Genomic DNA, 26,588 nt, shown 5'->3' with positions numbered 1-26,588 from the left:
AGGCCCGGCCCACGGCACGCCTTTTTGGCCCGGCCCAAGCACGGCACGGCCCGACTTGGGTCGGGCCCGTGCCGGCCCGGCCCGACTGTCGGGTCGTGCCTGGGCCTCCCCACCAGCACGCTGGGCTGGCCCGGCACGGTCGGGCCGACCCGGCACGATGGGCTGGCAGGCCAGGCCCGGTACACAAAGTATAGGGACTAAAAATAGACATATAAATGTCAATGTCTAAAGAATAGGGACCTTAAATAGACTTATTTTAGCTATTTATATACCACAGCACAAAGAAGAGGGAGGTAAAATAGACTTTTTTTAGCTATACAATGTCACAGCCCAATAGGAGGGAGAAAATTTAGACTTATTCTGAGGAAAAGCACGATGGCCCATCGTGCCTTCGGGCCGGCCCGGCACGGCCCGAGGCGTGTTGGGCCGTGCCTGGGCTGTGAGTGCGGCACGTGGGCTGGCACGGCACGGCCCGGTGCGTCGGTCGGGCCGTGCCGGCCCGACAAGCCTCGGCCCAGGCACGGCCGGGCCTGGGCCGTGCCGTGCCGGGCGGCCCACATGGCCATCTATACTACTGATGGAGCTGTTGTGCCGATTCGTCAAAAAAAACTAATGGAGCTGTTGTGCAGCACATGGCAACCGACAGGGCCGAATCTGACGTCAAATGCCAATAGGCCAGATGGAGGCCCAAAAGTGATTACGGCCCATTATAAACTGGAGCCCACCAAAACGTTCAGCTTGGCCTGCAACGCTACGAGAGGGCCCACAACTCGCGAAAAAAGTACACCCAAGGTCCCTCAACTTGTCATCGAGATACAAAATCATCCCCAACCGCAAAACCAAATATATGACATCCTTCAACTTACAAAACCATTCACTTTAGATCCTTCGGTAGTTTTGACCCCGGTTTTGTCTAACGTGGCAGCTGAGTCAGTATGGGTCCCCATATGGGCCCCACATGTCAGTGTCCACGTCAGCACCTTCTCTCTTTTTTTCCATCTTCTCTCTCTTCCTCCTCTCTCACATTCTTCTTGTTCTCATTGCCATCGCGGTGCTGCATTTGGATGCAGAGGATCTCGCCCTGTGCGACGGCGAGCTGCATCTGTAGCTGTGACACCTGGTTCTGCATGAAGGAGATGGCCCCGACGCAGCCGTAGACTGGGTCCCGCATCCGGTCGTTCGCCTCATACACCAGGCTGCTCACCGCGTCGCCTTGCTGCCGCGCCAGCAGCTCCTGCATTGGAAACACGCATCAGACGCAAGCATGCATGCACGGTGGCGTGGGCGCCGCCATTGATGACGACCTTATACGTGTTCGTGCATAGGCCATGCAATGCCAATGGACATATACACATATATGTATGTTGGGTAAGAAGAAGTTTGATTTAATATACCTGGAGGCTGGAGCATCTTGCTAACATTGCTGTGTTAGACTTCAGGAGTCTTTTATTGCTTGGCTTCACTATTCTATTTGGGATTTGGGCCTGATGGCCTTGTAAGGTGGCTGGTGCGTGAGTGAAGGCCCAGCTGTGAGCTGTGTACTAGCTGGAACCTTTATATACTTTGCCGAAGCGCTGGTCGTAGGCAACGAATAAGAAAATACAATATCACCAACCTCCTCTCCAAGTCAATTCCCCACTCTGTTCTTGCTCAGTTCCTCTTTTCTTCCTCCCGAGTTGCTCGATCCGTGCCTAGTTTGGCGTTTCGCCAAGGGAGATCTCACTGATTCGTGACAAATCTGGTATCAGAGCAGTGGATTTTAGGGCAGCTTGGCAAGGAAGAAGGCGAATCCAACCTTGACGGAGCGCATGGCGGCGGTGGAAGGAGAGGTTGAATCGCTGACGACGAGGGTGGCGGAGCTCACCACAAGCCTCAACTCCATCCTGGGATCCCTACAAGGTATGGAGAAGTGGATTCCGGCGGTGGATGAAGGCATCAAGGACCTGCGTCAAGCTGTAGAACAAGTTGCCTCGCGGGTGACCACGCTGGAGGCAAAGGCGCCGGCGACAACTATGCCGGTGACTATTCCGCCCGTTGGGCACGGCGCAGCTTTGAACCACCAGGGAGCTGCAACTGGTACCCCAGTGGACCAGGGGCGCGCCCTGGTCAAGGGTAAGCTGCAATTTCACAACTCGCCAGTTCATTTTGATTTGGGGGATTGCTCTGAAAAAGGGATGGGAGGATTGCAGAGTCCTGGAAGGTCTAGTGGATCTAGGTTACCCAAAACTGATTTCCCAAAATTTGATGGAGACAACCCAAAGCTATGGAAAACTAATAGTGAGAAGTATTTCAGTATGTACCAGGTTCCTTATGAAACTTGGTCATCCTTTGCCACACTCCACTTTGTAGGGAATGCAGCGTTATGGTTACAAACCTATGAGGAGTTGCACTGTGTAGAGAGCTGGCCAGAATTGTGTGTAGTAGTGCATGGGAAGTTTGGTAAGGACAAGTACCAACAACATTTAGAGGAGTTAGAAGGGTTGAGTCAAGTTGGGGGAGTTGATGAGTATTATACTAAATTTGAGGAGTTGATGCATAGGGTCTTAGTTTACAACAAGAGATATGATGAGACATTTTTTGTTACTAGATTCATGGGGGGTTTAAAAACTGAGATCAAAACAACTATAAAGTTACACAAACCAAGAACGGTTGATCTGACATTATCTTTGGCAAAAACGCAGGAGGAATTATTGCTGGAGAGTAGCAGGAAGAACTACTCCAAAGAAGGATACAAGGATGCTTACAAGCCGGTGATTAAACCTGTTTATCAAGGCAAAGGGATTCTGGGAGCATCACCAGAGGAGGCTAAGAAGCCTGAGGAGAAACCCAAGTGGGAGGAAAGATTTGACACACTGAAGGCAGCAAGGAGAGCTAGGGGAGAGTGCTTCAAGTGTGGAGAAAAGTATGGCCTAGGGCACAAGTGTCCTAAGTCTGTACAATTACATGTTTTGGAAGAATTGCTTGAAGTGCTCCAATTGCAGGAGGATGGTTCCCAAGGTGATGATGAAGAAGAACATAAAAGTGATGAAGAGCTAGTTTTGTCTGAGTTTGCTGTGGCTGGAACCATGGGAAGGAAGACGATTCGATTTCATGGGATGATACAGAAACAACAACTGCTGATACTGCTAGATTCAGGTAGTTCCAGCAACTTTTTAGCAGAGAATGTGGTGAACAAGTTGGGACTTCAGTGTGAAACTGTGCCAGCAACTCAGGTGACCATTGCTGATGGTGGGAAAATGCAGTGCAATCAGCTTGTATCTGGTGTGGAATGGTGGTGTCAGGGGCATACTTTCACCATTGATTTTAAGGTACTGAATTTGGGGGGATATGACATGATTCTGGGTATGGAATGGTTAGAATCATTCAGTCCCATGTGGATAGATTGGAGAAGGAAGAGGATCAGATTCACATATATGGGAGATAGGGTGTCACTAAATGGAGTTAAACCAAACCTCTCCCAGACCACAATGCTATCTGTTAAGCAGTTGAAGGGCTTGCATAAAGATGGGGCAATATCACAGATGGTGCAACTTTGTGCAATAGAGGAAGTTCCTGATATTAAGCAAGAGTTACCAGCAGCAGTTGAGCTTGTAGTGAAGGAGTTTCAAGATAGGTTCAAGAAACCAACTGAGCTGCCTCCACACCGCCAGTTTCACCATCACATACCACTGCTTCCAACAGCTAAATCGGTTACTAAGAAACCTTATAGGTATGCCCCTCAGCAGAAGGATGAGATAGAACAACAAGTTGTACAGATGCTACAGCAGGGAATTATTCAGGCCAGTTCTAGTCCTTTTGCTTCCCAATGTTGCTGGTAAAGAAGAAGAATGGCTCTTGGAGGTTTTGTGTGGATTATAGGGGGCTCAATGACATAACAGTAAAGAATAAATATCCAATGCCAGTGGTTGATGAGTTGCTAGATGAACTAGCAGGGGCTAAATGGTTCACTAAACTGGATCTAAGGTCAGGATACCATCAGATAAGGTTGGCTGAACAAGATGAACATAAGACTGCCTTCAGGACTCATCAAGGTCTATATGAGTTCAGGGTGATGCCATTTGGGCTTACAAATGCACCAGCAACCTTTCAGGGGTTAATGAACACCATATTCACTGCTGCCATCAGAAAGTTTGTGCTAGTATTTGTGGATGACATTCTAATCTATAGCAGGACTCTCTCTGAACATGTGGAGCATTTGAGATGGGTGTTCACTCTGCTAAGACAGCATCAACTCTTTATGAAGGCAAGTAAATGCTCTTTTGCACAACAGGAATTGGAGTATCTGGGCCACATAATTGGGGTCAGAGGTGTGGCTACTGATCCTTAGAAACTGAAGGCTGTACAAATGTGGCAAGTTCCTAAGAATTTGAAACAACTCAGGGGATTCCTTGGTCTGGCAGGGTATTATAGAAAGTTCATTCAAGGTTATGGCCTGATGACAAAACCTCTTACAAATCTGCTTAAAAAAGAAGTCAAGTTTGTTTGGGAGGAAACCCATCAGCAAGCATTTGAGTCTGTCAAGAAGGCTTTAACCACAGCTCCAGTTCTAGCACTTCCAGATTTCTCTCAGGAATTTGTGGTGGAAATTGATGCTAGTGACAAGGGGATAGGGGCAGTGCTTATGCAGCAAGGTCATCCATTGGCTTTCATTAGTAAAGCATTGGGGGTCAAAGCGCAAGCCATGTCAACTTATGAAAAGGAATGTTTGGCAATATTGTTGGCAGTCAATAAATGGAGACCATATTTACTGCACTCTGCATTTGTGATTCAAACTGATCACAAAAGCCTAACACATCTGGGAGAGCAGCAGTTGAACACATCAATGCAGCATAAAGCTTTTGTCAAATTAATGGGCTTGCAGTACAAGATTCGATACAAAAAAGGGGTAGATAATCAGGTGGCAGATGCTCTTTCCAGGAAAGTTGAGGATGAAGAGGTGCTGGTCATGTCTATTAGTTCACCAAAATGGATGGAGATTGTAACTGAAGGTTATGAGTGTCGGTGACATGGGATCAGGAGTATCATGACTAGAGGTTTGAGGCAGACACAATCGCCCACGTGGCCTGGCACCCTCGGGGGACGTCGGGCCCGAGGGTAATGTGTTCGCCCTCCTCTTAGTCCCCCCGAGGGGGTCGGACCGCACCCGCCTCAGCCCCGAGGGCCGAGGCGCCCTGACCCCTCGTGGATTTTTTGCTCTGTGTGTATGGGTTAGGTGAGCACAGCGGGGCTCACCTAACCACATTTATTGCGGTTTGGCTGAGCGTGTCACGCTGCATGTAACGCAGTGCAGTGCACTCATTTATCCGGTCTGTGACCAGTCACAGACCGGTCAGATCGCGGGTTAGGTGGCGACAGGCGATCTGACGCACGCCTCGCCCCATCCCGTCAGGACGAGGGCTTCTAGGCGCTTGTCCCCAGCTGGAGCTAGCGTGTTACCTCCCAGAGATGGCACGTTAGCCCTGGTCAGATATATGCCAGGCTTCATCCTAACCATTACAGGCAAGATGTTGTGTGAAGAAGGACGAACATATAGATTGCTAAGCTGACACGTGGTGGACAAGAATGACCGACGTGACTGGTCTGACACCGGTCATGTCGTCAGTAGACAGCCACGATTCCACGTCGCATCTGCTCCCGGCGAAAGTGGAGGTAGTTGTGGACCGTCCCATCAGAAGGTGACTCGGATGGCAACTATACAAATCTCCGTCCATTTATGAAAAGGGTGCATGTGGTATCCCCTTAAGATAAAAAAGGAGGACCTTGCCCACTTAGAGGGAGGAGGAGACTTTTCCAGATTGGGAACCTAGAACGAGGGAGAGGCTGGCTCATACTTTGTAGTTCCTTCATACACAAATCCACCAAAACACAGGAGTAGGGTATTACGCTTCTGAGCGGCCCGAACCTGTATACATCGCCGGCGTCTTGTGTGCTTCCTGTCTCGCGAACCTTCCACAGATTGGGAGCTTAGAGTCTCACCCAGAGTCCCCGGCCGAACCGGCAAAGGGGGGCCAGCGCGGTCTCCCGGTGAGGAGCCCCACGCTCCGTCATCTGGCGCGCCAGGTAGGGGGTAAGGATCCTTAGGACATGCCTTGTTAAGGTCGGTGTAGTCGATGCACATCCGAAGCTTGCCGTTCGCCTTGGGAACGACCACCGGGTTCGCCAGCCACTCCGGATGGATGACCTCGCGGATGAATCCGGCCTCCAGAAGTCGCGCCACCTCCTCGCGGATGAAGGCTTGACGTTCCGGGGCCTGGCGCCGCACTTTCTGCCGGACCGGCCTCGCGCCCGGCCGTACAGCAAGACGGTGCTCAATCACCTCCCTGGGGACCCCGGGCATATCCGCCGGTCTCCATGCGAAGACGTCAGCGTTTGCCCGTAGGAAAGAGACGAGCGCGTCTTCCTATTTGCCGTCCAGAAGACCACCGATCCGTGTGGTCTTTGACGGGCCGTCGCCCAGGGCAACCTCCTTGACCGGGACCTCATTGCACGTGACTATCCGCTGCCTCGGGGCGGCGGGGGTGGATGTGCCAAGCCTCTCGCCGCCACCCTCGGGCTTGGACACGACGGCGAGGCGGTCCGCGCGCTGCTCCATACAAGCGAGCGCGACTTTGAGGTCGCCATGGACAGAGATGGGGCCACCGGGGCCCGGCATCTTCATCTGTAGGTAGGCGTAGTGGACCGCCGCCATGAACTTCACCAACGCGGGCCTCCTCAGGACCGCGTTGTAGGGCAGACTGAGGTCTGCCACATCGAAGTTCACCCGCTCCGTGCGGAAGTTGGCGGGTCCACCGAAGGTGACCGGGAGATCGATGTGACCTAACGGCCACGTGTGCCCTGGCGTCACACCGATAATCGGCTGGGATGGCCGGAGCATCATCCCCGGGGCCTTGATAGCGTCAAAGGCTGCGGGGGAAAGGATGTTGAGGGCCGCTCCTCCATCAATGAGGACACGCCCCAGCTTCACGTTGCAAACAGTGGGGGAAACCACCATTGCGATCTGTCCTCCCCGGGCAACGCATGGTGGGTGGTCGGTCTGGTCGAAGGTGAGGGCAACCTCCGACCATCGCGCCCGGCGCGTCGCCTCATGAGTAGGGGCCGCGGCCAGAAGCTCTCGCTTCATGGCCTTGAGGCTCCGGCGAGAAACGTGAGCACACGCTCCCCCATCGACAGTGGCAATGGTGGCCCCAGGCTCTTGGAAACCTAGGCCATCATCGCCGTCATCGATGTCCTCGGCGGGGGCCTTCTGCTTGGCCTCACTTCGCCGATTGCCGGAAGGAACCGCCGGGGACTTGCCCTCTCGGCGCTCCTGCCTCCTCTCCTCCTCCCACTTCCTCGTTCGCTCAGCCAAACTTTTGACCGCACGGCAGTCCACGAGGTCGTGGAGGGAGGTGTTGTGGACGGTGCACCACTTGCCGGCTGGGCGCTCCCTGCTGGGAGCGCCGGCCTTTTTCTTTTTGTCGCTCGCAGGCCTCCCCTTTTGGGTGGCCCGCGAAGCGCCCTCGACGGCGAGGACATGACCCTCGTCATCGGAATGGACTGACCTCTTCTTCCTCCTCCTGTCACGCCGCCCTGTCTGAGCGGCGGATCCAGGGGCGGCCGAAGCTGCCACACCGGAACCGGAGGGGTTCCAAGTCCAGGCCTCCTCCTTGCGAGCCACTCGGTCCGCGAGCTGAAAAAGCTCCGCGGTAGTCTGGGGCTCCTTGGAGGCGATCTTTTCGAGCATGCGGTTGTGCCGCATGCCCCCCCTGAACGCGTAGATTACCGCGTGTGCAGGGATGCATGGTATGGTGTTGCGGACTTGACAGAACCGCTGAATGTATTAGCGAAGTGACTCATCATCCCTTCGCTGTACTGCGTGTAAGTCCGCTTCTTCACCTGGGCGCGGATATGTGCCCTGAAAGTTCATGGTGAACTGTTGGCACAAATCCTCCCAGGAGTGGACTGACGTGGGTGGCAAGTTCATTAGCCAACCCCGCGCCTGCCCCTTTAGGGCCATGGGAAAGAAATTCGCCATGACCCTGTCGTCACCCCCGGCGGCCTCAATCCCGGTCGTGTAGACCTGGAGAAACTCGGCGGGGTTGACGCTGCCATCATATTTTTCGGCGATGGTGGGCCGGAACCTTGGGGGCCAACGGACATTCCGAAGACTCGCCACAAAGGCTCTACAGCCGACACCACCAACCGGGGGCACGGAGGGCTGATTCCCGCGTCCGTGTTGAGGTGACACTCTGGACGAGGAAGCGCCCTCCGTTGCGTGGGTAGCACGTCGATCATTACGCCGCCGCTCGATGCTGGTGCGGGCGTCCGGCCCCCCACGCAGATCTTCCCGGGTTGAAGGAGTCGACGAAGGAGTGGTGGCCGAATGGCGAACGGCAGCTGCCGCTCGCCGCGCCCTTCGTCTTGACGACGCGGAGCCGGTGGTAGCAGCACCAGAGGCCTTGGTGGCGGAGGACCGCCCACCAGCATCTAGACGCTGCCTTGCAGTCATGACCAATTTGGCCACATCGTCCAGCCAACGTTGGGCTGGAGACTCCGGGTCATGGGCGACGGGCGGGTGACGTAGGAGCGCGCCCGCAGCTTGGAGCGCGCCCTGGGGCGTGCTGCCGTCACCGTAGACGAGGAGGCGACGCTCCCCATCTCGCCGTTTTTCTCCATCGCCCGCAATCGGTGAAGTCGCGGATCTTTCGACCCTCTCGAGTGCCTCCCCCCGCTTAGGACTTTGGCGTGGAGGGGGCGGTGGAGTACGAGCTCGACGGCGTGGGTTCGGCTCCCCGTCGTCACCACTCGGCAGGGCGGCTGTTCCCCGGGCCCCTGTCGCGGGACCCAGAAGCACGACCCCCTCCCGGGGTAGATTGTTCCCCCTGCGGCTCCCGCCTGCGCCGTCGTGGCCCTTTGGAGCTCGCTCCTCTGAGGCCCCGACCGCCATCATAATGGTCAGGATGGAGACGCGGTCTGGATCGCTGCAGAGGGGGAGGATTCCTTGGGGAATGAGGGACGCCTCCACGGAGTTGAGATTCAGCACCCGTTGGACCAATATCTTGAAGTCCTCAGGAGCCCAGTCCCATCTCACTCCCTGGTGGGTCCTCATGAAGTCTTCGGACCCGGTGTACTCCCAGGCGCCCCGAGCGCGCCGCTGGAGCGGCGCAATCCGACGACGGAGGTAGTCGCCGTACACCATGGCCCCTGTGAGCCCCTGGGATCGCAGGCCCGCCAGGCGGTCGAGGACGGCGTCATAGCCATCCCCCAGATCTACCGGCGCCCGCCAGCTGGAGGCCTGCGCCGGGGGCTGGCTCGGAAGTCGGAGGCGCGCTTCGTCGGCAAGGGGGGTGTAGAACCAGTCGCTCTTCCAGTCGTCCCACTTCTTGCGGAGGGCGCAGGGGATGTAGCGATTCAGCACCGGCTCCCGTGGCTGGAAGTAGCAGCCACCAACTACCGATGGCGGCGACACCGACTGTACGGTGAAGAACCACCGGAACAGCCGAAGAGATGGGCGCACCCCAATGAACATCTCGCACAGATGCGCGAAGATGGCCAAAGTCATCACCGCATTGGGGGTGAGGTGCGCCATCTGGAGATCGTAGAACTCCAGAACATCCATGAAGAAAGAAGAAAATGGCGGAACCAGCCCTGCCATTGCAAAGGGGAGAAAGAAGACGGACCGCCCCGGGTAGTCTGGCGCCGGGCGTCCCTCGCCCAGCGTGACTATCTCCCGGCCGGTGGCAGATCCCGGCATGAAACGGCGCGCCAGCCCAGCCTGCCTCTCGCTCACAATGCGGGAAGGCGGCAGCACGCTACCATCGAGCAGAGCGGAGCCCCGTGCCATGGCGCCGGAGGAAGAGAAGATTAAGAGCGAGCGCGTGTGGCGAAGGTAGGGCACAGGAAAGAAGGAGTTAGGGCGCAAGCGGCGAAGACAAGGGGAATAATGGCGAAAGGAAGGAAACAGATCCCTTCCTCAGTGCCTTTATACTCTTGCCAGCGCTGTGCCCGGCTCCTCGCTTCTCGCGCCCACTATTTCGCCCCCTCGTTTCTCGCGCCCACGCTTCCACTAATCCCATTCGCCCGCTTGCGGCGCATGAGGTGGATATGCGGTTGTGGCAGTCGAGATAGATCATATCATGCGTGCGTTAATTACGCTCGCCGACCGAAGCGACGTTACCATATCTCCAGACGAAATGAATCGCCATGTCCAGATTCGTGTGCTACTCGAGTAATGTGGCAGTCTCGAAGAGACCGCTCATTATTGACAGCCGAGTTACCACTGCCGATGTGCGTGATTTGTGACCGTTGGGTTTCTGCCCAATTGAGGAGACCGGTCCCGCCTGTCACCGGGCCTTAGGAGTGGCGTCACGCCCAACCGCTTCCCTTAAAGAGGGCGATCGCCCTGGCATAACGCCGGGGGCTACTGTCGGTGACATGGGATCAGGAGTATCATGACTAGAGGTTTGAGGCAGACACAATCGCCCACGTGGCCTGGCACCCTCGGGGGACGTCGGGCCCGAGGGTAATGTGTTCGCCCTCCTCTTAGTCCCCCCGAGGGGGTCGGACCGCACCCGCCTCAGCCCCGAGGGTCGAGGCGCCCTGACCCCTCGTGGATTTTTTGCTCTGTGTGTATGGGTTAGGTGAGCACAGCGGGGCTCACCTAACCACATTTATTGCGGTTTGGCTGAGCGTGTCACGCTGCATGTAACGCAGTGCAGTGCACTCATTTATCCGGTCTGTGACCAGTCACAGACCGGTCAGATCGCGGGTTAGGTGGCGACAGGCGATCTGACGCACACCTCGCCCCATCCCGTCAGGACGAGGGCTTCTAGGCGCTTGTCCCCAGCTGGAGCTAGCGTGTTACCTCCCAGAGATGGCACGTTAGCCCTGGTCAAATATATGCCAGGCTTCATCCTAACCATTACAGGCAAGATGTTGTGTGAAGAAGGACGAACATATAGATTGCTAAGCTGACACGTGGTGGACAAGAATGACCGACATGACTGGTCTGACACCGGTCATGTCGTCAGCAGACAGCCACGATTCCACGTCGCATCTGCTCCCGGCGAAAGTGGAGGTAGTTGTGGACCGTCCCATCAGAAGGTGACTCGGACGGCAACTATACAAATCTCCGTCCATTTATGAAAAGGGTGCATGTGGTATCCCCTTAAGATAAAAAAGGAGGATCTTCCCCACTTAGAGGGAGGAGGAGACTTTTCCAGATTGGGAACCTAGAACGAGGGAGAGGCTGGCTCATACTTTGTAGTTCCTTCATACACAAATCCACCAAAACACAGGAGTAGGGTATTACGCTTCTGAGCGGCCCGAACCTGTATACATCGCCGGCGTCTTGTGTGCTTCCTGTCTCGCGAACCTTCCACAGATTGGGAGCTTAGAGTCTCACCCAGAGTCCCCGGCCGAACCGGCAAAGGGGGGCCAGCGCGGTCTCCCGGTGAGGAGCCCCACGCTCCGTCAATGAGCATGATCCAAAAACTAAACAGCTCTTGGAAATTCTGCCCCTTCAGCCTAAAGGATGTGACCACTTCCAGTTGGTTAATGGGGTAATTCGATACAAAGGAAGAATATGGCTTGGGCATCATAAGGAAGCACAACAGGCAGTTTTGCTTGCATTACACAACAGTGGGGTTGGTGGGCATTCTGGTGTTACAGCTACCTATCAGAGAATCAAAAATCTGTTTGCATGGACAGGGTTGCAAAAGGATGTGCAGCAATATGTTGCTCAGTGTACTACTTGTCAGCAGGCCAAAGTTGAACACTGCAAGTCTCCAGGTCTGTTGCAACCATTGCCAGTCCCTATGCAAGCTTGGATGACTGTCAGTATGGACTTCATAGAGGGACTGCCTAAGTCAGGCAAATATGACACAATCATGGTAGTCGTGGACAAATTTTCCAAGTTTGCTAAATTTATCCCTCTTGCACACCCTTTTACTGCTTATACAGTTGCTTAGGCATTTATCCAGCAGGTGTATGATGTCTTTGGGATGCCTCAGGTTATCATTTCTGTCAGAGACAGGATTTTTACTAGTGCTTTCTAGCAGGAGCTGTTCAAACTAGCGGATGTCAAACTTAACATGAGCTCTTCTTACCATCCACAAACCGATGGACAAACTGAGCGCTTAACCAGTGTTTGGAAGGTTTCCTCAGATGCACAGTTCACTTTGCTCCATCTAAATGGTCCAGTTGGCTGTCCCAGGCTCAACACTGGTATAACACCTCCTACCACAATGTGCTGAATAAATCTCCATATGAGGTCTTGTTTGCCAGAAAGCCTACACATTTTGGCCTTGTGGATGTGGGTGCAAGTACAGTGCCGGATGTGCAGCTTTGGCTCCAAGAGAGAGCTCATATGAATGAACTTTTACATCAACAATTACTAAGGGCTCAACAGAGGATGAAAAGTCAGGCTGATAAGAAGCGTTCTGAGAGGCAATTTGCTGTTGGAGATCGAGTTTATCTGAAATTGCAACCATTTGTACAGATGTCTGTTGCCCGAAGATCTTGTCAGAAACTGAGCTTTCGGTATTTTGGACCGTATACAGTGTTGGAAAGGGTTGGCGCTGTTGCTTACCGCTTGGATTTACCTGCTACTAGTCAGATACATCCGGTGGTGCATGTTTCCTTACTCAAGGCGGCAATCAAACCAGGCACCCAGGTCAGTTCTGATCTCCCTCTCAACTATTCTGACGAACAATCTACCATTCAGCCTGAAGCGGTTCTTCGTCGAAGTCTGATTAAACGTGGCAAGAGTGTTGTTCCCTGTGGGCTGATCAAGTGGATTGGCATGCCTGAGGAGCTGGCTACTTGGGAGAACCTGCGCCAACTCCGGACACGTTTTCCTGATGCTACTGCTTGGGGTCAAGCAGGTTCTTAAGGGGAAGGGAATTGTTAGACTCCAGGAGTCTTTTATTGCTTGGCTTCACTATTCTATTTGGGATTTGGGCCTGATGGCCTTGTAAGGTGGCTGGTGCGTGAGTGAAGGCCTAGTTGTGAGCTGTGTACTAGCTGGAACCTTTATATACTTTGCCGAAGCGCTGGTCGTAGGCAACGAATAAGAAAATACAATATCACCAACCTCCTCTCCAAGTCAATTCTCCACTCTGTTCTTACTCAGTTCCTCTTTTCTTCCTCCCGAATTGCTCGATCCGTGCCCAGTTTGGCGTTTCGCCAAGGGAGATCTCACTGATTCGTGACATGCTGGCGCCGAAGACCTTGTGGACTATGGTGAACTTGTGGGGTTCGTCGGCCGGGAAGAAGGGCGCAAAGATGCAATCCTTGGTGCACCGCCGCCGCAGCAGCTTGCACGACGCGCACGGCGACCCACTGCACATCGTCCCAATCCTCTCTATCTAATGTTCACACACGTATAAAACGCTTATACGAATGACAGTGGCGGTCAGTGACGGGCCACGTGGCGGCGGCGGCGGCAACGACAACGTGGGAGAAGGAGACGCGCCTCTGCTGTGGGGATCGGCTCCGACGGCGGATTGCTACCTCTCCGCCCGCTGCCGCGCTGCTCCGCCCCTTTGGCTTCGAGCGCCGTCGCTCCACCCGCCGCCACCCAATCCGCCCCTTTGGCTTCGCGCGTCGTTGCTCCGCCCTGCTGGCTTTCGCCAGCCTGCGCCGTCGCCCCGCCGGCTTTGGGCGCATCGCCATTCCGCCCGCCGTCGCCCCACTTCGCCTTCCTACGCCATCACCCCACTCCACCCGCCGCCACCCTGCCACCCCCGCTTGCTTCGCGTGCGTCGCCGCTCCGCCCGCCGTCGCCCCGCTTCGCCTGCCTGCGCGCCATCAGCCCGCTCCGTCGTTGCTCGCCTGCTCCGCCGTTCCCCTCATCGCCCAACGCTGCGGGGCCGCTTCGCCGCCGGTGGTGACACAACACCATTCGTGACCGGCCGCCGCCCTCGCCTTCTCTCGCGTCGCAGCCGCCGCCTCCTCCTTTCTCGCCTCGCCCCGGCGGCCTCCTCCCCAGCAGCGCCGCTGGCTTGCCAGAGAAGAGAAGAGAAGAGTGAGAGAGAGAGGAGGAGGAAGGGAGAGGAGAATGAAGAGGGAGGGTGCTGATGTGGCATCTTGACAATGTGGGGCTGTTAACAACCAAATTTGGTAACATCTATGTCAGGAAAGAAGATTGGATCAAAGCAAAGTTGGAGGCGGAGATCGAGTTCGGAAACAGAGCAGGAATCGGCTGAAGTCCAAATCGGCTACGATTAGGATCAGCTGGGTCTGAGTCGGGTTGAGTAAGCCGATACAGCCGATTCCGACAATACGAATCGTACGCGACATCGGGTTCAAGTTAATGTATTTCAAGATGATTGCCACGCACGAATAGAGTCCTGGGAAGGCAATTGTATCTATTAATTAGAATATTTTATGTAAATTCCTTATAGATAAATGTCGGTGACATGGGGCCGGGGGTATCGTGACTAGAGGCTTGGGTAGCCGCGGTCACCCACATGGCCTGACCCCCTCGGGGGGGGGGGGTCGGGCCCGAGGGTGACGTGGCCACCCCTCCCTCTGTCTCCCCGAGGGGTCGGGCCGCTCCCGTTTCGGCCCCGAGGGCTAGGGCGCCCCCGTTTCGGCCCCGAGGGCTGGGGCGCCCCGACCCCCTGTGGTTTTGGCGCCACGTGTGTGGGTTAGGTGAGCACAGCGGGGCTCACCTAACCGCATTTATAGCGGGTTGGACGAGCGCGCCACGCCGCATTTAATGCGGCGCAGCGCACGCTTATCCGGTCCGTGACCGGTCGCGGTGTGTGACCGGTCACAGACCGGTCAGATCGCGGGTTAGGTGGCAACAGGCGGCCTGTCACACGCCTCGCCCCGTCCCGTCGAAATGATGAGAGCTTCCTGGCTCTCGTCCCTAGCCGGAGCCGGCGTGCTAACTCTTGGAGTTGGTATGTCAGTCCCGGTCAGATCCATTCCAGGCTTCAGCGCAAGCATGGCAAGGAAGTCGCTGGCCATTGAATGAAGGTTGAAATGGGCGTCCACCGGGAAAGCTGGCGAGCGGGGCAGGAGGCGTGTGCTCTGCTTGTCAGAGGTCACTTCCGGCTGTAGACTAGCCCTCATTGTAAAAAGCATGTTTCCTTTCTTAGGCAGCTGGAGGCCCATGTGGTGACCCCTGACCAGATAAAAAGGAGGCCCAGGCCTAGGAGAGGGAGAGGAGGGAGAAAAAAACAGGAGAAAAAGAGGAAGAGGGGTTGGGACTCTGGCGAATGGGGGCTAGAGCCTGAACTCTCTCTCGCTCTCCGGCTCTCTGTATTCCTTCACGCACAGATCCACCAGAACACAGGAGTAGGGTGTTACGCTTCTCAGCGGCCCAAACCTGTCTACGTCGCCCGTGTCTTGTGCACTTCCTCTCTCGCTGACGTTCCTCAGATCGAGGGCGAAGAACCTCACTTAGCGCCCCCGGCCGAACCGGCAAAGGGGGGCCTGCGCGGTCTCCCGGTGAGGAGCCCCACGCTCCGTCAATAAATATAGGCAAAAGTCTGCCGCAAAGACTTGTGGTATCTTAGAGTTTGATAGAGATAATAGTCGTGTCCGGTATGGGCATATCTTGTAATTCTCAGGTATAAATAGACCCCGAGCCTTATGTAATTAACAACACACGTTCAATACAATCTTGGCGCATCGCCACCCTTTTGCTTTAGTTTTGTTTCGACGAGTTCTTGCTTTCGGGTTGAGCTGCATTGGTTTCGATCTTCAACAAGAGGTAAAACTCGTTATGACGGATTATGTTTTTACGATTAGTGCTTCCATCTTTATGATACTCTAATCTTATTTATATAATTCGTCGAGTTATCATATATCTTATATAATCTCTAGCAATATCGCCACCTAATCTACTATCGGCTAACATCTGTACGCAGAGGGCAGCTGATTGGGTTAGATCTTGATGTTGATCTAGATTATAAGAGATATCTACCATTCTATGAAACTTCTAGCGGCTTGATTGTCTAGATATCGTTATTCTTTTCATACTTAATGTTGTATCAGTTGAGTTTGACCTATTGAGTCGTGCTTAGAATACCGATCTATAGCCTGCCTTCTAGTTGCCGATTAGAATAGCGTCAGAGTTTCAGCCGATCTTATCTGATTTACTTATATTTGTTCTATATGCTTCATTGACATGTTAAATCTGCCCTCTATATCAAGATATTGTTGTGTCTAAGTATATTAGGCTCTTGTTCAGTATATTATTCTTACTTTAATATCCTGATATAGAGTAGTATCGGAGTATTAGCCGATACATGCTAGATCTATCTGATCGGCTATGCTATAAACATATATAGTCCTGTTATTGATATATATTTCGATCTAAGTGATTTATACTGTCTCGGCATGATGACCGATCTATCCCAATCACTTGATTTAAGTATACATCGATATAAGGAGTATATATCGTGAATATCTACAGCCGATCGAGTAGATTTAGTTCTTCTTTACTTATTCATGACTGTCGATCGATGCACAGATGACATCGGCTTAAAGATAAATGATATGTCATCGGCATCTAGCCGATCGGCTATCATTTATAGATTTAACCACGGTTCCTTTGCTTATATTTCTTGTTGATTACAGGATCAAATCAACTGGCACGCTAACACATCTGAAGGCGAGCTTTGGATCTGCACTGGAGTTAAGCAGATCTCCTAGGCCACGTGTTTTCTGTCAACAGAGGCCCACGTGGGTCTCACGTTGACTCAGCCGCCACGTGGGACAAAACCGGGGTCAAAACCACTGAAGGACCCAAAGTGAATGGTTTTTATAAAGGGGGCTACTATATAACGGAATCCCGTTTTCGAACGGGATGATCCCGAGTAGGTATCAGGTGTAATACCTATCAGGTATCAGACGATTCTACACATGTTTCAGGTGATACTTGCAAAGTATCATGTGATACTTATCAAGTATCATACGATTTCTACCATGTATCGCGTGATACTCGCAAGGTATCATGTGATACCTATCAGGTATCAGACGATTTCTACCACGTATTGTGTAATACTCGCGAGGTATCATGTGATACCTGTAAGATATCAGACGATTTCTACCACGTATCGCGTGATACTCACGAGGTATCATGTCAGATATCGATGATTTCTACTATGTATCACGCGATACTTACTAGGTATCGGATGATACCTACCAGGTATTAGGTGATTCCTACTAGATATAACTGGACATCTCGTTGGGGAGAGGAGCATCTCGACGCGCGGCCGGCCACCTGCAGTCGTCCCTTGTAGACGGCGACGACGGCGGCGGCAGCGATGGACGGGCGCAGCGGCGACGGCGGCAGCGGGCGCGGCGGCGACGACGGCGGCGGTGAGGGACGGGCGCGGCGGCGGCGGCGGCGAGGGACGGCGACGGCAGCGGTGGGGGCGGGCGCGGCGGCGATGGCGGCGGCGATGGGGGACGTGGACGGCGGCGGCGGGGGACGGGCGCGCGTTGATGCCTTCAGCCGCGTCGCATGGATGAGAATCGCATCTGTGGAGGAGGAGTATCCTGCTAGGGGACGGGATAACCCTAGCATTCCCGTTTATAAATTGAGGGATGCCATATATCTGGTTTTGTGGTTGGGGAACGTTTTGTAACTCGATGACAGGTTGAGGGACCTTCGGTGTACTTTTTCCACAACTCGCAGGGCGACAGGGTCTAGCAGATCAAGCGAGGCCGAGGCCCAATCGAGTTTGACGAGCCGGGGACGCAGAATCCAACTCCTCCCGGTGGAAGTCAGGTTGGGCTAGGCTGGCTAGCCAAGAGGGCTTTTATAGGCTCCTGGGACGCATCGCCCTGCTTCGGCAGTACGGCGTCAACTTCTCCGCGGATTTGTTCGTCTCTCATCTCTTCCGCACGCCGCTGCTCCTCTGCCTGTTCGTCCATCTCCGAATTCTCTTCTCCTTTCGACTCTCTTTGATTCTCTCTCTGATAAAAAGGTCGTTTTTTCTCGGTTTGTTTTCTCATCTACGTGGATGTTGCCGATCACAATCGCTCGCGGAACACCGCTGTGTCTAGCTTCATGCCCCTGCGGTGTTCGTCGAATTGCCCGGCTGGGCATCGATGTGTGACCAGCGGTTCAAATGATCAAATTCCAGTGTCGTTTTCAGGTATTGCGCTTTCACTCTAGAATCACGCGTTTATCTCAGCAATTTCTTCCGTTGGACTGCATAAAATCTGGATGTGATGCTCGGCAGTATCGCGCTGTTCAGGTTGGTGGCATGTCGCGACATTGACTTGTGCCTCGCGGCGGGTTGATTTCCTCTGCTGCTTGGACGCATTTAACTACAAATTGACATGAATAGTACTAAATTAGCATGGCCTTTTTAATGGTTGCTGGACTCAACTGCTCATTAGCTACGTCCGTTATGAAACTTTGAGTTTGGTATAATCGAACGTGGCTATTTGCTGTTTCAATGGTAGTTGATGATAAGATCCTCTTTTTTTTTTCTAATATACGAGACATTAGGTAATGCACAGGACAAAAGCTAATTGGCCATATAAGATTGATTTGACTACTTGCTTATTCGTGATACAATTGTGACACAAGCTGCATACGCTTGCAGCTCTTATGTCTGAGCAGTGTTATAATAATTAGGTGACTAGGATGACAAAGTAGCCAAGCTTATCCTTGTTTTTTTTGTATGATTCAACCCTTCAACGATGTTAATCTTGTTGAAGCAGTAAATCGGCAGCTCTTAAGAAGTGAGTGCACTGGGCTCTAAAACACTTTTCAACTGAAAGACTGAAATGCAGAACTTTTTACCATATTTCCTCCTGATACCACTGTGGCAACCAACTACCATAGACTACTGTTTTTTTTAATAAAAAAAATGACACCAGTCACATGCTTTTTCTTGATGCCAAGCCATCAAGATACCGAAATCAAAAGAAGCAGGTGATCTAGTCATTTTTGATCGATGTGCATCTTCATTTCATTGGTTTGTTGACCTTTCTTGATAAATTATTTTCAGAAGAGACCTTTTGCAAAAAAAACAAGTGTTTGTCATGTATGCTGTGATTTTGCTTGAACTGAGCGGGATTAATTGGATGGAATCACTGAAAGTATGTTATTTTTTAAGTTTTATGGTTAGATGACAAAAATACTATATCACTGAAACACTTGCTCAGAGAGAAATCTAATTAATTACGCGTGTGGGTACCTCATTATTGAAGAAATCAGTTGATTAAATATGCCATGCTGACTTTATTCTCCTGTTCATATGAAATAGTACAGATTTGGTTGCATCATTTATGGTGACTTCCTAAAGGTATGACTCCACAGGCTTAGTTAAACTGAGACAATTCAGTTGTGTTCACAAGGGAAATTGTTGCCTCTTATTATTATATAAATCAACCAGTTGCACATTACTAGTTGGTTCTTTGCTCAGTTTAAATGGACTCTGAATAAATAAGTACAACTGATTCATGTTCTGTGAGGATTACTGATCAGTCTTCCTGATATTTCAGTAAAATGTACTGAAAGTGTACAAGCAGGACTATACCAGGTATTCGGTAGAACTAATTTTAACTCGGTGGAGTGTACATCTCCACCAGACCACCACCTTGGTTCGAGTTGTTTAATACTTTGATCCAATTTGTGTGCTTTTTATCTGTTTTGTTAATAAGAAATGTAGTTTTCCTACATGTTTTAATTTTCATCTTTGTTCCAATTATTTACTTAAAAAATCAATAATTCAAATTATTGCTGATGTTGCTTACCAATCTCCCCAGTATTAATTAAAAGGTGTGTCATGTAATCACAAAATGAAAGGGGGCTTGTCTATTTGTATTCAGAGGTAAAGATAAACGACACAGGTACACAAATTTAAACCACAGCTGATGCCATTATGAGCTGTCGTTGAATTGTTATTGCATGGTTGACAGGTTTTTAAGTTGCTCTCTTGATGTCCAGCAGGTGAAGCAAGGTAATTTCTCAAGTGATGCCTTGGACATAAACATGTCAAGCTGTCAACTCTTCTTAGTTGAGAGGCAGTACCTGACATTTAACTCAAGAAGAAGAGAAGCAATTTGTATTAGAGAACTACAAAACCTGCTGAATTTCTGGGCTATGGTACATTCATGTTCTCGTACCAAGGTTTGCAGTCACTTTACTTAGAACTTACCTCTACTAAAATCTGCTTCACTTACTAGAAGAAGTCGTTTCGCTGACTGGCCGAACCGTGCTTGTCGGGGTTTGAGTGGCACTATTTTCTTAGAGATAGTAACAGCTATGCATGAACTCATACAATTGACGCCCCCATGTGCCGTAGTGTATTGATGCCTGTGCAGTTGGCCTTCCCGTATGTGTGTACTCGAACTGTTAAGTGGATAGTAAAATGCACAGCTTCAGGGTAAATAGGTGTAAAAAATAGTGTGTGACAGACTTGACAATGCTAGTGCTATTGTGGTTACCCAGCATACTTGCTAGAAAAGGGTGTGTTTAGTTCACGCCAAAATTAGAAGTTTGGTTGAAATTAAAACGATGTGATGGAAACGTTGAAAGTTTATGTGTGTAGGAAAGTTTTGATGTGATGGAAAAGTTGGAAGTTTGAAGAAAAAATTTGTAACTAAACAAGGCCTTAGGAAAATGGATAATCATTCGTCATGATCATATACGTCAGATTTGCAATTTTTATTGTAGCTTGCTGACGCAGGATTTGCCGGCCAGAGCAGTGAAAGGCACCTCCAGGTCCGGACTCCAGATGAGAGCTACCTCGAAAGATAATGCCTATCCAGCAGGCTTCGCAGAAGGGTCCATGCGAAGGAATTTCCCTAATCCAGACACTTTAGGTAACCGGTCACATCAAACTCAAAAACTACATTTGGGCTGAGTTTAGATCCAAACTTTTTCTTCAAACGTCCAACTTATCCATCACATCAAAACTTTCCTACACGTACAAACTTCCAACTTTTCCGTCACATCATTCCAATTTCAACCAAACTTTCAATTTTGATATGAACTAAACACACCCTTGGTCTAGTCATATGATGTTGTATATCTATGTACTAATACATGACAGTGATTGAACTAGTATAAGAAGTCTACAAGGCACGTATGTTCTCTGTACTTGAGCATGTAGATGCGCATACATCTGAAAGAAAACACATAATAAGGGAGATTGAGGGAGGGGCTTCTAAATTCTCGAAGGAACATTCCGTCGTTATTTATATATCATTCAAATGGTTGAAAAAAAATAAAAAAAATTCAACCAAATAGATTAATATGAGATAGATCACTCCACAAATATGCAAGTTAAAATTCAACTTCTACATGTTGAAAAAAAAATAGAAAACACTATGGCTAGTTAACGTGTTTTCACAGTCAAATTTGTTTTTTTCGTTACAACTTGTGAAAGTTAAATTTGACCCTACATATTTGTGGAGTGATTTATCACATATTAATCTATCTTATTAATTTTTTTTTAATTTTTTTATAATCATTTAGATGACATGTAAATAATAAGGGATATCGCCTTGAGAATTTATAATAGTTTCCCGGGAGATTGATCAGGGTGTACATTGCTTGCTCATTGGGCAAAACCCTGTTTGAAATTTGAGAAAGAGATAGAGAGATGATCACAAGGGTTTGACTTTGACCAGGGATAGAGGAAGGCGCAACGCTGGGAGCAAATGAAAATTGACCATTGACCGGCCGATCGGTATGACGAGAGATTAGCCCGTTCCTTCTGCACAGAGACAAAAACATCACTGGAGCCACACCAGCACATGTTCTAACCTTCAGGATTCCAATTTTTTAATGTGGAGGTAATAGCCATTCGCCTGCAGGTAATCACTTTTTTTTTTCTGTGCAAGCTTCTGTTATATGAGTATGTTTTCGCCGGGTGTTTTATGAGTATGTTTGCTTTTTTTTTCTTTTTTCTCTCTCATTGTTTTTTTAGAACCAACAGTACCAGTGTTGAAATTGATCTTGTTTATTTCGTTTGGGAGAAACCTGTTAGCTGTGTTTGAGACATCTGAATTTTGTGTACTCTGAAATTGATATATGCCTTGACATTTACTATTTTATTTCCCATTGACAGATTATACAGTGACATGCCGAGCAACAAACCGGCCTACTATTTTTCTTCTTTCCGGATGGAGTCACGATCGCTGTTGCACGGACATTTTGTCTATGACGCGGTAAGAGGGAGGGAAAAAAAACAGTACATATTATGGACGTTTGCGTTGCAGCCTTGCAGTTGCGGGTTAGCCCGTTCCTTCTGCACAGAGACAAAAACATCACTGGAGCCACACCAGCACATGTTCTAACCTTCAGGATTCCAATTTTTTAATGTGGAGGTAATAGCCATTCGCCTGCAGGTAATCACTTTTTTTTTTCTGTGCAAGCTTCTGTTATATGAGTATGTTTTCGCCGGGTGTTTTATGAGTATGTTTGCTTTTTTTTTCTTTTTTCTCTCTCATTGTTTTTTTAGAACCAACAGTACCAGTGTTGAAATTGATCTTGTTTATTTCGTTTGGGAGAAACCTGTTAGCTGTGTTTGAGACATCTGAATTTTGTGTACTCTGAAATTGATATATGCCTTGACATTTACTATTTTATTTCCCATTGACAGATTATACAGTGACATGCCGAGCAACAAACCGGCCTACTATTTTTCTTCTTTCCGGATGGAGTCACGATCGCTGTTGCACGGACATTTTGTCTATGACGCGGTAAGAGGGAGGGAAAAAAAACAGTACATATTATGGACGTTTGCGTTGCAGCCTTGCAGTTGCGGGTTAGTTGGATCAGTAGGAAGGTCAGAGAGTTTCTGCAAGCAGAGAATCAGATCTGGGGAATGGAATGGCGCGAGCAAGGAAGCAACCAACCGTCCACTTCCATTTATAAGTCGCGGCTCGCGAGCTAGCAAACCCCCCTTGCTACATCACCAACCCCCACCCTTTTCTCCATTTCGTGGCCAACTCCTCCGCAGACCTGCCCTTCCGTATGGGCCTTCCCGGCCGTCGCCACCGCGGCGCCATGGCCGGCCGCGCCCTCGTCGTGCTGCTGTGGTGCGTGTCCGCCTCCGTGTTCCTCCCCTCCGCCCGCGCGCAGACCACCACCTTCACCAGCGCCATCGACGGCAAGAAGGCGACCACCTTCTCCTTCCCCACGTTCGACAAGTCCCTGATGCAGCTCGGCGCCAACCTGACCTTCTCCAGCAACGCCACCGTCAGCCAGAGCGCGCTGCAAGTCACCCCGGACAGCAGCAACAATCCTCTGGACTACCTCGTCAACCAGGCCGGCCGCGTCTTCTTCCCCACCCCGTTCGTCCTGTGGTCCTCCAACTCGTCCAACTCCACCGCCGATGGCAAGTACGTCGCCTCCTTCTCCACGGTGTTCAGGGCCAACCTCTACCGATCAAACACGACCATGAAAGGAGAGGGGCTGGCGTTTGTCATCGCGTCCACCAACGCCATCAACCCGCCGCCGGGCAGCTACGGCGAGTATCTTGGTCTCACCAACGCCTCCACCGACGGCAACGCCACCAACGGGTTCGCGGCCGTGGAGCTGGACAGCGTGAAGCAGCCCTACGACATCGACGACAACCACGTCGGCCTCGACATCAACGGCGTCCGCTCCAACGCCTCCGCCTCCCTCACCCCCTTCGGCATCCAGCTCGCGCCCAGCAACACCACCACTGACGACGGCAACTACTTCGTCTGGGTCGACTACAATGGCACGTCGCGGCACGTGTGGGTGTACATGGCCAAGAACGACACCAGAAAGCCCTCGACCCCGGTGCTCGACGCGCCGCTGGACCTCTCCACCGTCCTCCGCGGCAACAAGGGCTACTTCGGCTTCTCGGCGTCCACCGGCGAGACGTACGAGCTCAACTGCGTGCTCATGTGGAACATGACCGTCGAGATGCTCCCCGACGAGGGCGCCACCAAGAAGAAGGCGGCCCTGCCCGGATGGAAGCTCGGGGTGGTCGTCGGCGTGTCATCCTGCGCCGTCGCCGTGGTGCTCGGGCTGTTCGCCGCGCTGTACATCCGGAAGAGGAGGAAGAGGATCGGGGACGACCCGAGCTCCGTGTTCAACACCACCATTGATTTCAGGAGCATCCCGGGTGTGCCAAGGGAGTTCGATTACAGGGAGCTAAGGAGAGGGACCAACAACTTCGACGAGAAGATGAAGCTCGGGCAGGGCGGCTACGGCGTGGTCTACCGCGCCACCGTCGTTGGGGAGAACGGCCAGAACATGGAGGTCGCCGTGAAGCAGTTCTCCGGTGCCAACACCAAGGGGCAGGAGGATTTCCTCGCCGAGCTCAGCATCATCAACCGCCTCCGGCACCGTAATCTCGTCAAGCTCGTCGGTAAGCTCTACTACTTTTCTGAACATTCAAATCTTAGCTCGATATTGTTTATGTTTTTGTTCGATGCATGATAGTATCTTTTTGTGATTTAGTGATTAAGAATAGCTGAGTAGGACATTGATGCCGCCCTGATGAACTGCTAATTTCGTGATGAAATATTTCCTCAAGAACATCACCTTAATAAATGCCAACCCAAATCGCCAGATTATCTTTTGATTTGATTTGATTTGAAATATTTTCGCTTTTATTGAAATGGATGCTCCGATAAGTTTAGACTTTGTACTTTGTACTTGTTATTAGACCGCGTAGATGTTGTCTACTCGTGCCAATTTTTAACTGTTACATTCTCAGCAACAATTTCCTTCGTACGGTTGCGTGAAAATGAAAGCTTCCGAGTTCCGAGCCGTCGGAAATTTCAGTAGCCGTCTGAGAATAGACAAAAGTAAGCAATTTTTCATACCCACAATCACATGAAAACGATACACCACGACAACGATTACTGCCTTTATCTCAAGAAAAGTAGCAGATAAAATTCTAAGATAATTACACACAACAGATGTACTAGTAGATATTTTTAGCAGCTCAGCACGCCACATGGCAACTTGGCACCTAAGTTCAAAATTAAACACTGACCAGTTCCCACCGATTACCGAGCGGATTGGATCATGGCCAATACAGGTTGGATCAAGGCAAAGGTTTGACATCGTTTTGTCGCTTGCATTGTTGTTCGGAGAAAAATATTTGGTACGGAGTAGTTGTAGAACGGTCTGTATACCTTGCAACACTAATTAAGCCTTTTTTTTAAGGAAATCCTATTAATTTTTTTAATCTTGAGAATAACCACTTGTCTCTGACTTGAATAATTGGGTCATTGACAAAACCAACATGATTCATTCTACGTTTTTCACGTTTCAAAAATAATACACAATTCTATCTCTTGGGATAAGCATTCAATATTGATAATAAGCTAGTGGTGTACCAAAATACACAATCCTAAAATATTTTGGACGACCTGTCTGCAGGTTGGTGCCACCAAAATGGCGTCTTGTTGCTGGTGTACGACTACATGCCGAACGGTAGCCTGGACACGCACCTCTTCGGCGGGCCGGAGTCGGAGGTGCTGAACTGGCAGCAGCGCTACAACGTCGTCACCGGCGTCGCGTCGGCGCTGAACTACCTCCACCACGAGTACGACCAGATGGTGATCCACCGCGACATCAAGCCGTCCAACGTCATGCTCGACTCCGCCTTCAACGCGCGGCTCGGCGACTTCGGCCTCGCCCGCGCGCTCGAGTCCGACAAGACGTCGTACACCGACATCATCGGCGTCCCGGGGACGCTGGGGTACATCGCGCCGGAGTGCTTCCACACCGGCCGCGCGACGCGGGAGTCGGACGTGTTCGGCTTCGGCGCCGTCATCCTGGAGATCGTCTGCGGCCGCCGCATCTCCTGCAGCAACCCCGCCGGGTGCAGCCAGCTGCTGGAGGCCGTGTGGAAGCTCCACGGCGCGGCGGGCGGCGGCGGCGGCGGCGGCCGCATCCTCGAGGCCGTCGACCAGAGGCTCGCCGGCGAGTTCGACGAGGCCGAGGCCGAGCGGCTCCTGCTGCTGGGCCTCGCGTGCAGCCACCCGAACCCCGGGGAGCGGCCGAGGACGCAGACCATCCTGCAGATCCTGACGGGCGCCGCCCCGCCGCCGCACGTTCCGCCGTCGAAGCCGGCGTTCATGTGGCCCGCGATGCCCGTCGCGCTCGATGGCGACGACGACGACGAGACGTCGCGCAGCAGCACGGTGATGAACTCGTCGTCGTCGTACTACGTGTCCTCGTCGGGTTGGACCCAGAACTACCAGGTCAGCAAGGAGCACGAGGTGGCGGACAGGGACGTGGCGACGGTGTGACCGTAGACGAGTCCACGGCCCACACGTGCGGCCGGGACCCGACCCATCGCATCGGATTTGGCACGTTACCGTGGAGTTGGTGACAACGTTGAGAACAAAGATGGGACGGATGAAAGGTGTAAATAATGTCCATGAATATGCTATCGAGCTTTCCATTTGTTTTTTTTGCTCTGGGAGCTTCTTTAGTACAGTGGAGTACAAGACTACTGGTGTTTAGATTTGTTTCATTTTCTTCATACTTTGATGTCAAGCTGTAATGTTCTCAATTGGTGTAACAATGGTGGCTTGATCACTTCCAAATAGCGGAATGTGTAAGCATTAGTCATGATAGGCGATTGCTCCTTATACTCGCGTGCAACATGTTCCTCTTTGCGTTCGATCCT

At 51.5% G+C, this 26,588-nt stretch overlaps 2 protein-coding genes across 6 annotated transcripts; one reads left to right on the top strand and one right to left on the bottom strand.

Moving 5' to 3' along the window:
- Positions 1-973: 973 nt before the first annotated feature.
- Positions 974-13,328, bottom strand: LOC107280023 (LOB domain-containing protein 12). The gene is made up of 3 exons (XM_015769048.1): positions 13,192-13,328; positions 8,060-8,084; positions 974-1,234 (listed from the first exon to the last, which is right to left on the bottom strand). The coding sequence occupies exons 1-3, from the start codon at positions 13,326-13,328 to the stop codon at positions 974-976; spliced, it is 423 nt and encodes a 140-aa protein (XP_015624534.1).
- A 4,463-nt stretch (positions 13,329-17,791) lies between these two features.
- LOC4330504 (probable L-type lectin-domain containing receptor kinase S.5) lies at positions 17,792-26,550 on the top strand. 5 transcript variants are annotated; one of them, XM_066307415.1, is made up of 8 exons: positions 17,792-17,864; positions 18,007-18,098; positions 19,723-19,787; positions 19,907-20,086; positions 21,592-21,777; positions 22,032-22,311; positions 22,566-24,308; positions 25,331-26,550. In XM_066307415.1, exons 7-8 carry the CDS (start codon positions 22,940-22,942, stop codon positions 26,203-26,205), a joined length of 2,244 nt encoding a protein of 747 aa, XP_066163512.1. In that variant the 5' UTR covers positions 17,792-17,864; positions 18,007-18,098; positions 19,723-19,787; positions 19,907-20,086; positions 21,592-21,777; positions 22,032-22,311; positions 22,566-22,939; the 3' UTR covers positions 26,206-26,550. The 5 variants fall into 5 exon arrangements, with proteins under 5 accessions (XP_066163512.1, XP_066163511.1, XP_066163510.1 ...); XM_066307414.1 differs by having other exon boundaries at positions 19,723-19,806; XM_066307413.1 differs by having other exon boundaries at positions 18,201-19,806.
- The last annotated feature ends 38 nt before the right edge of the window (positions 26,551-26,588 follow it).

Source organism: Oryza sativa, chromosome 2 (assembly GCF_034140825.1).
Source record: "Oryza sativa Japonica Group chromosome 2, ASM3414082v1".
Classification (NCBI taxonomy): domain Eukaryota; kingdom Viridiplantae; phylum Streptophyta; class Magnoliopsida; order Poales; family Poaceae; genus Oryza; species Oryza sativa.
Note: the sequence above shows the minus strand (reverse complement) of the source record. Positions and strands in the feature narration are given on the sequence as shown.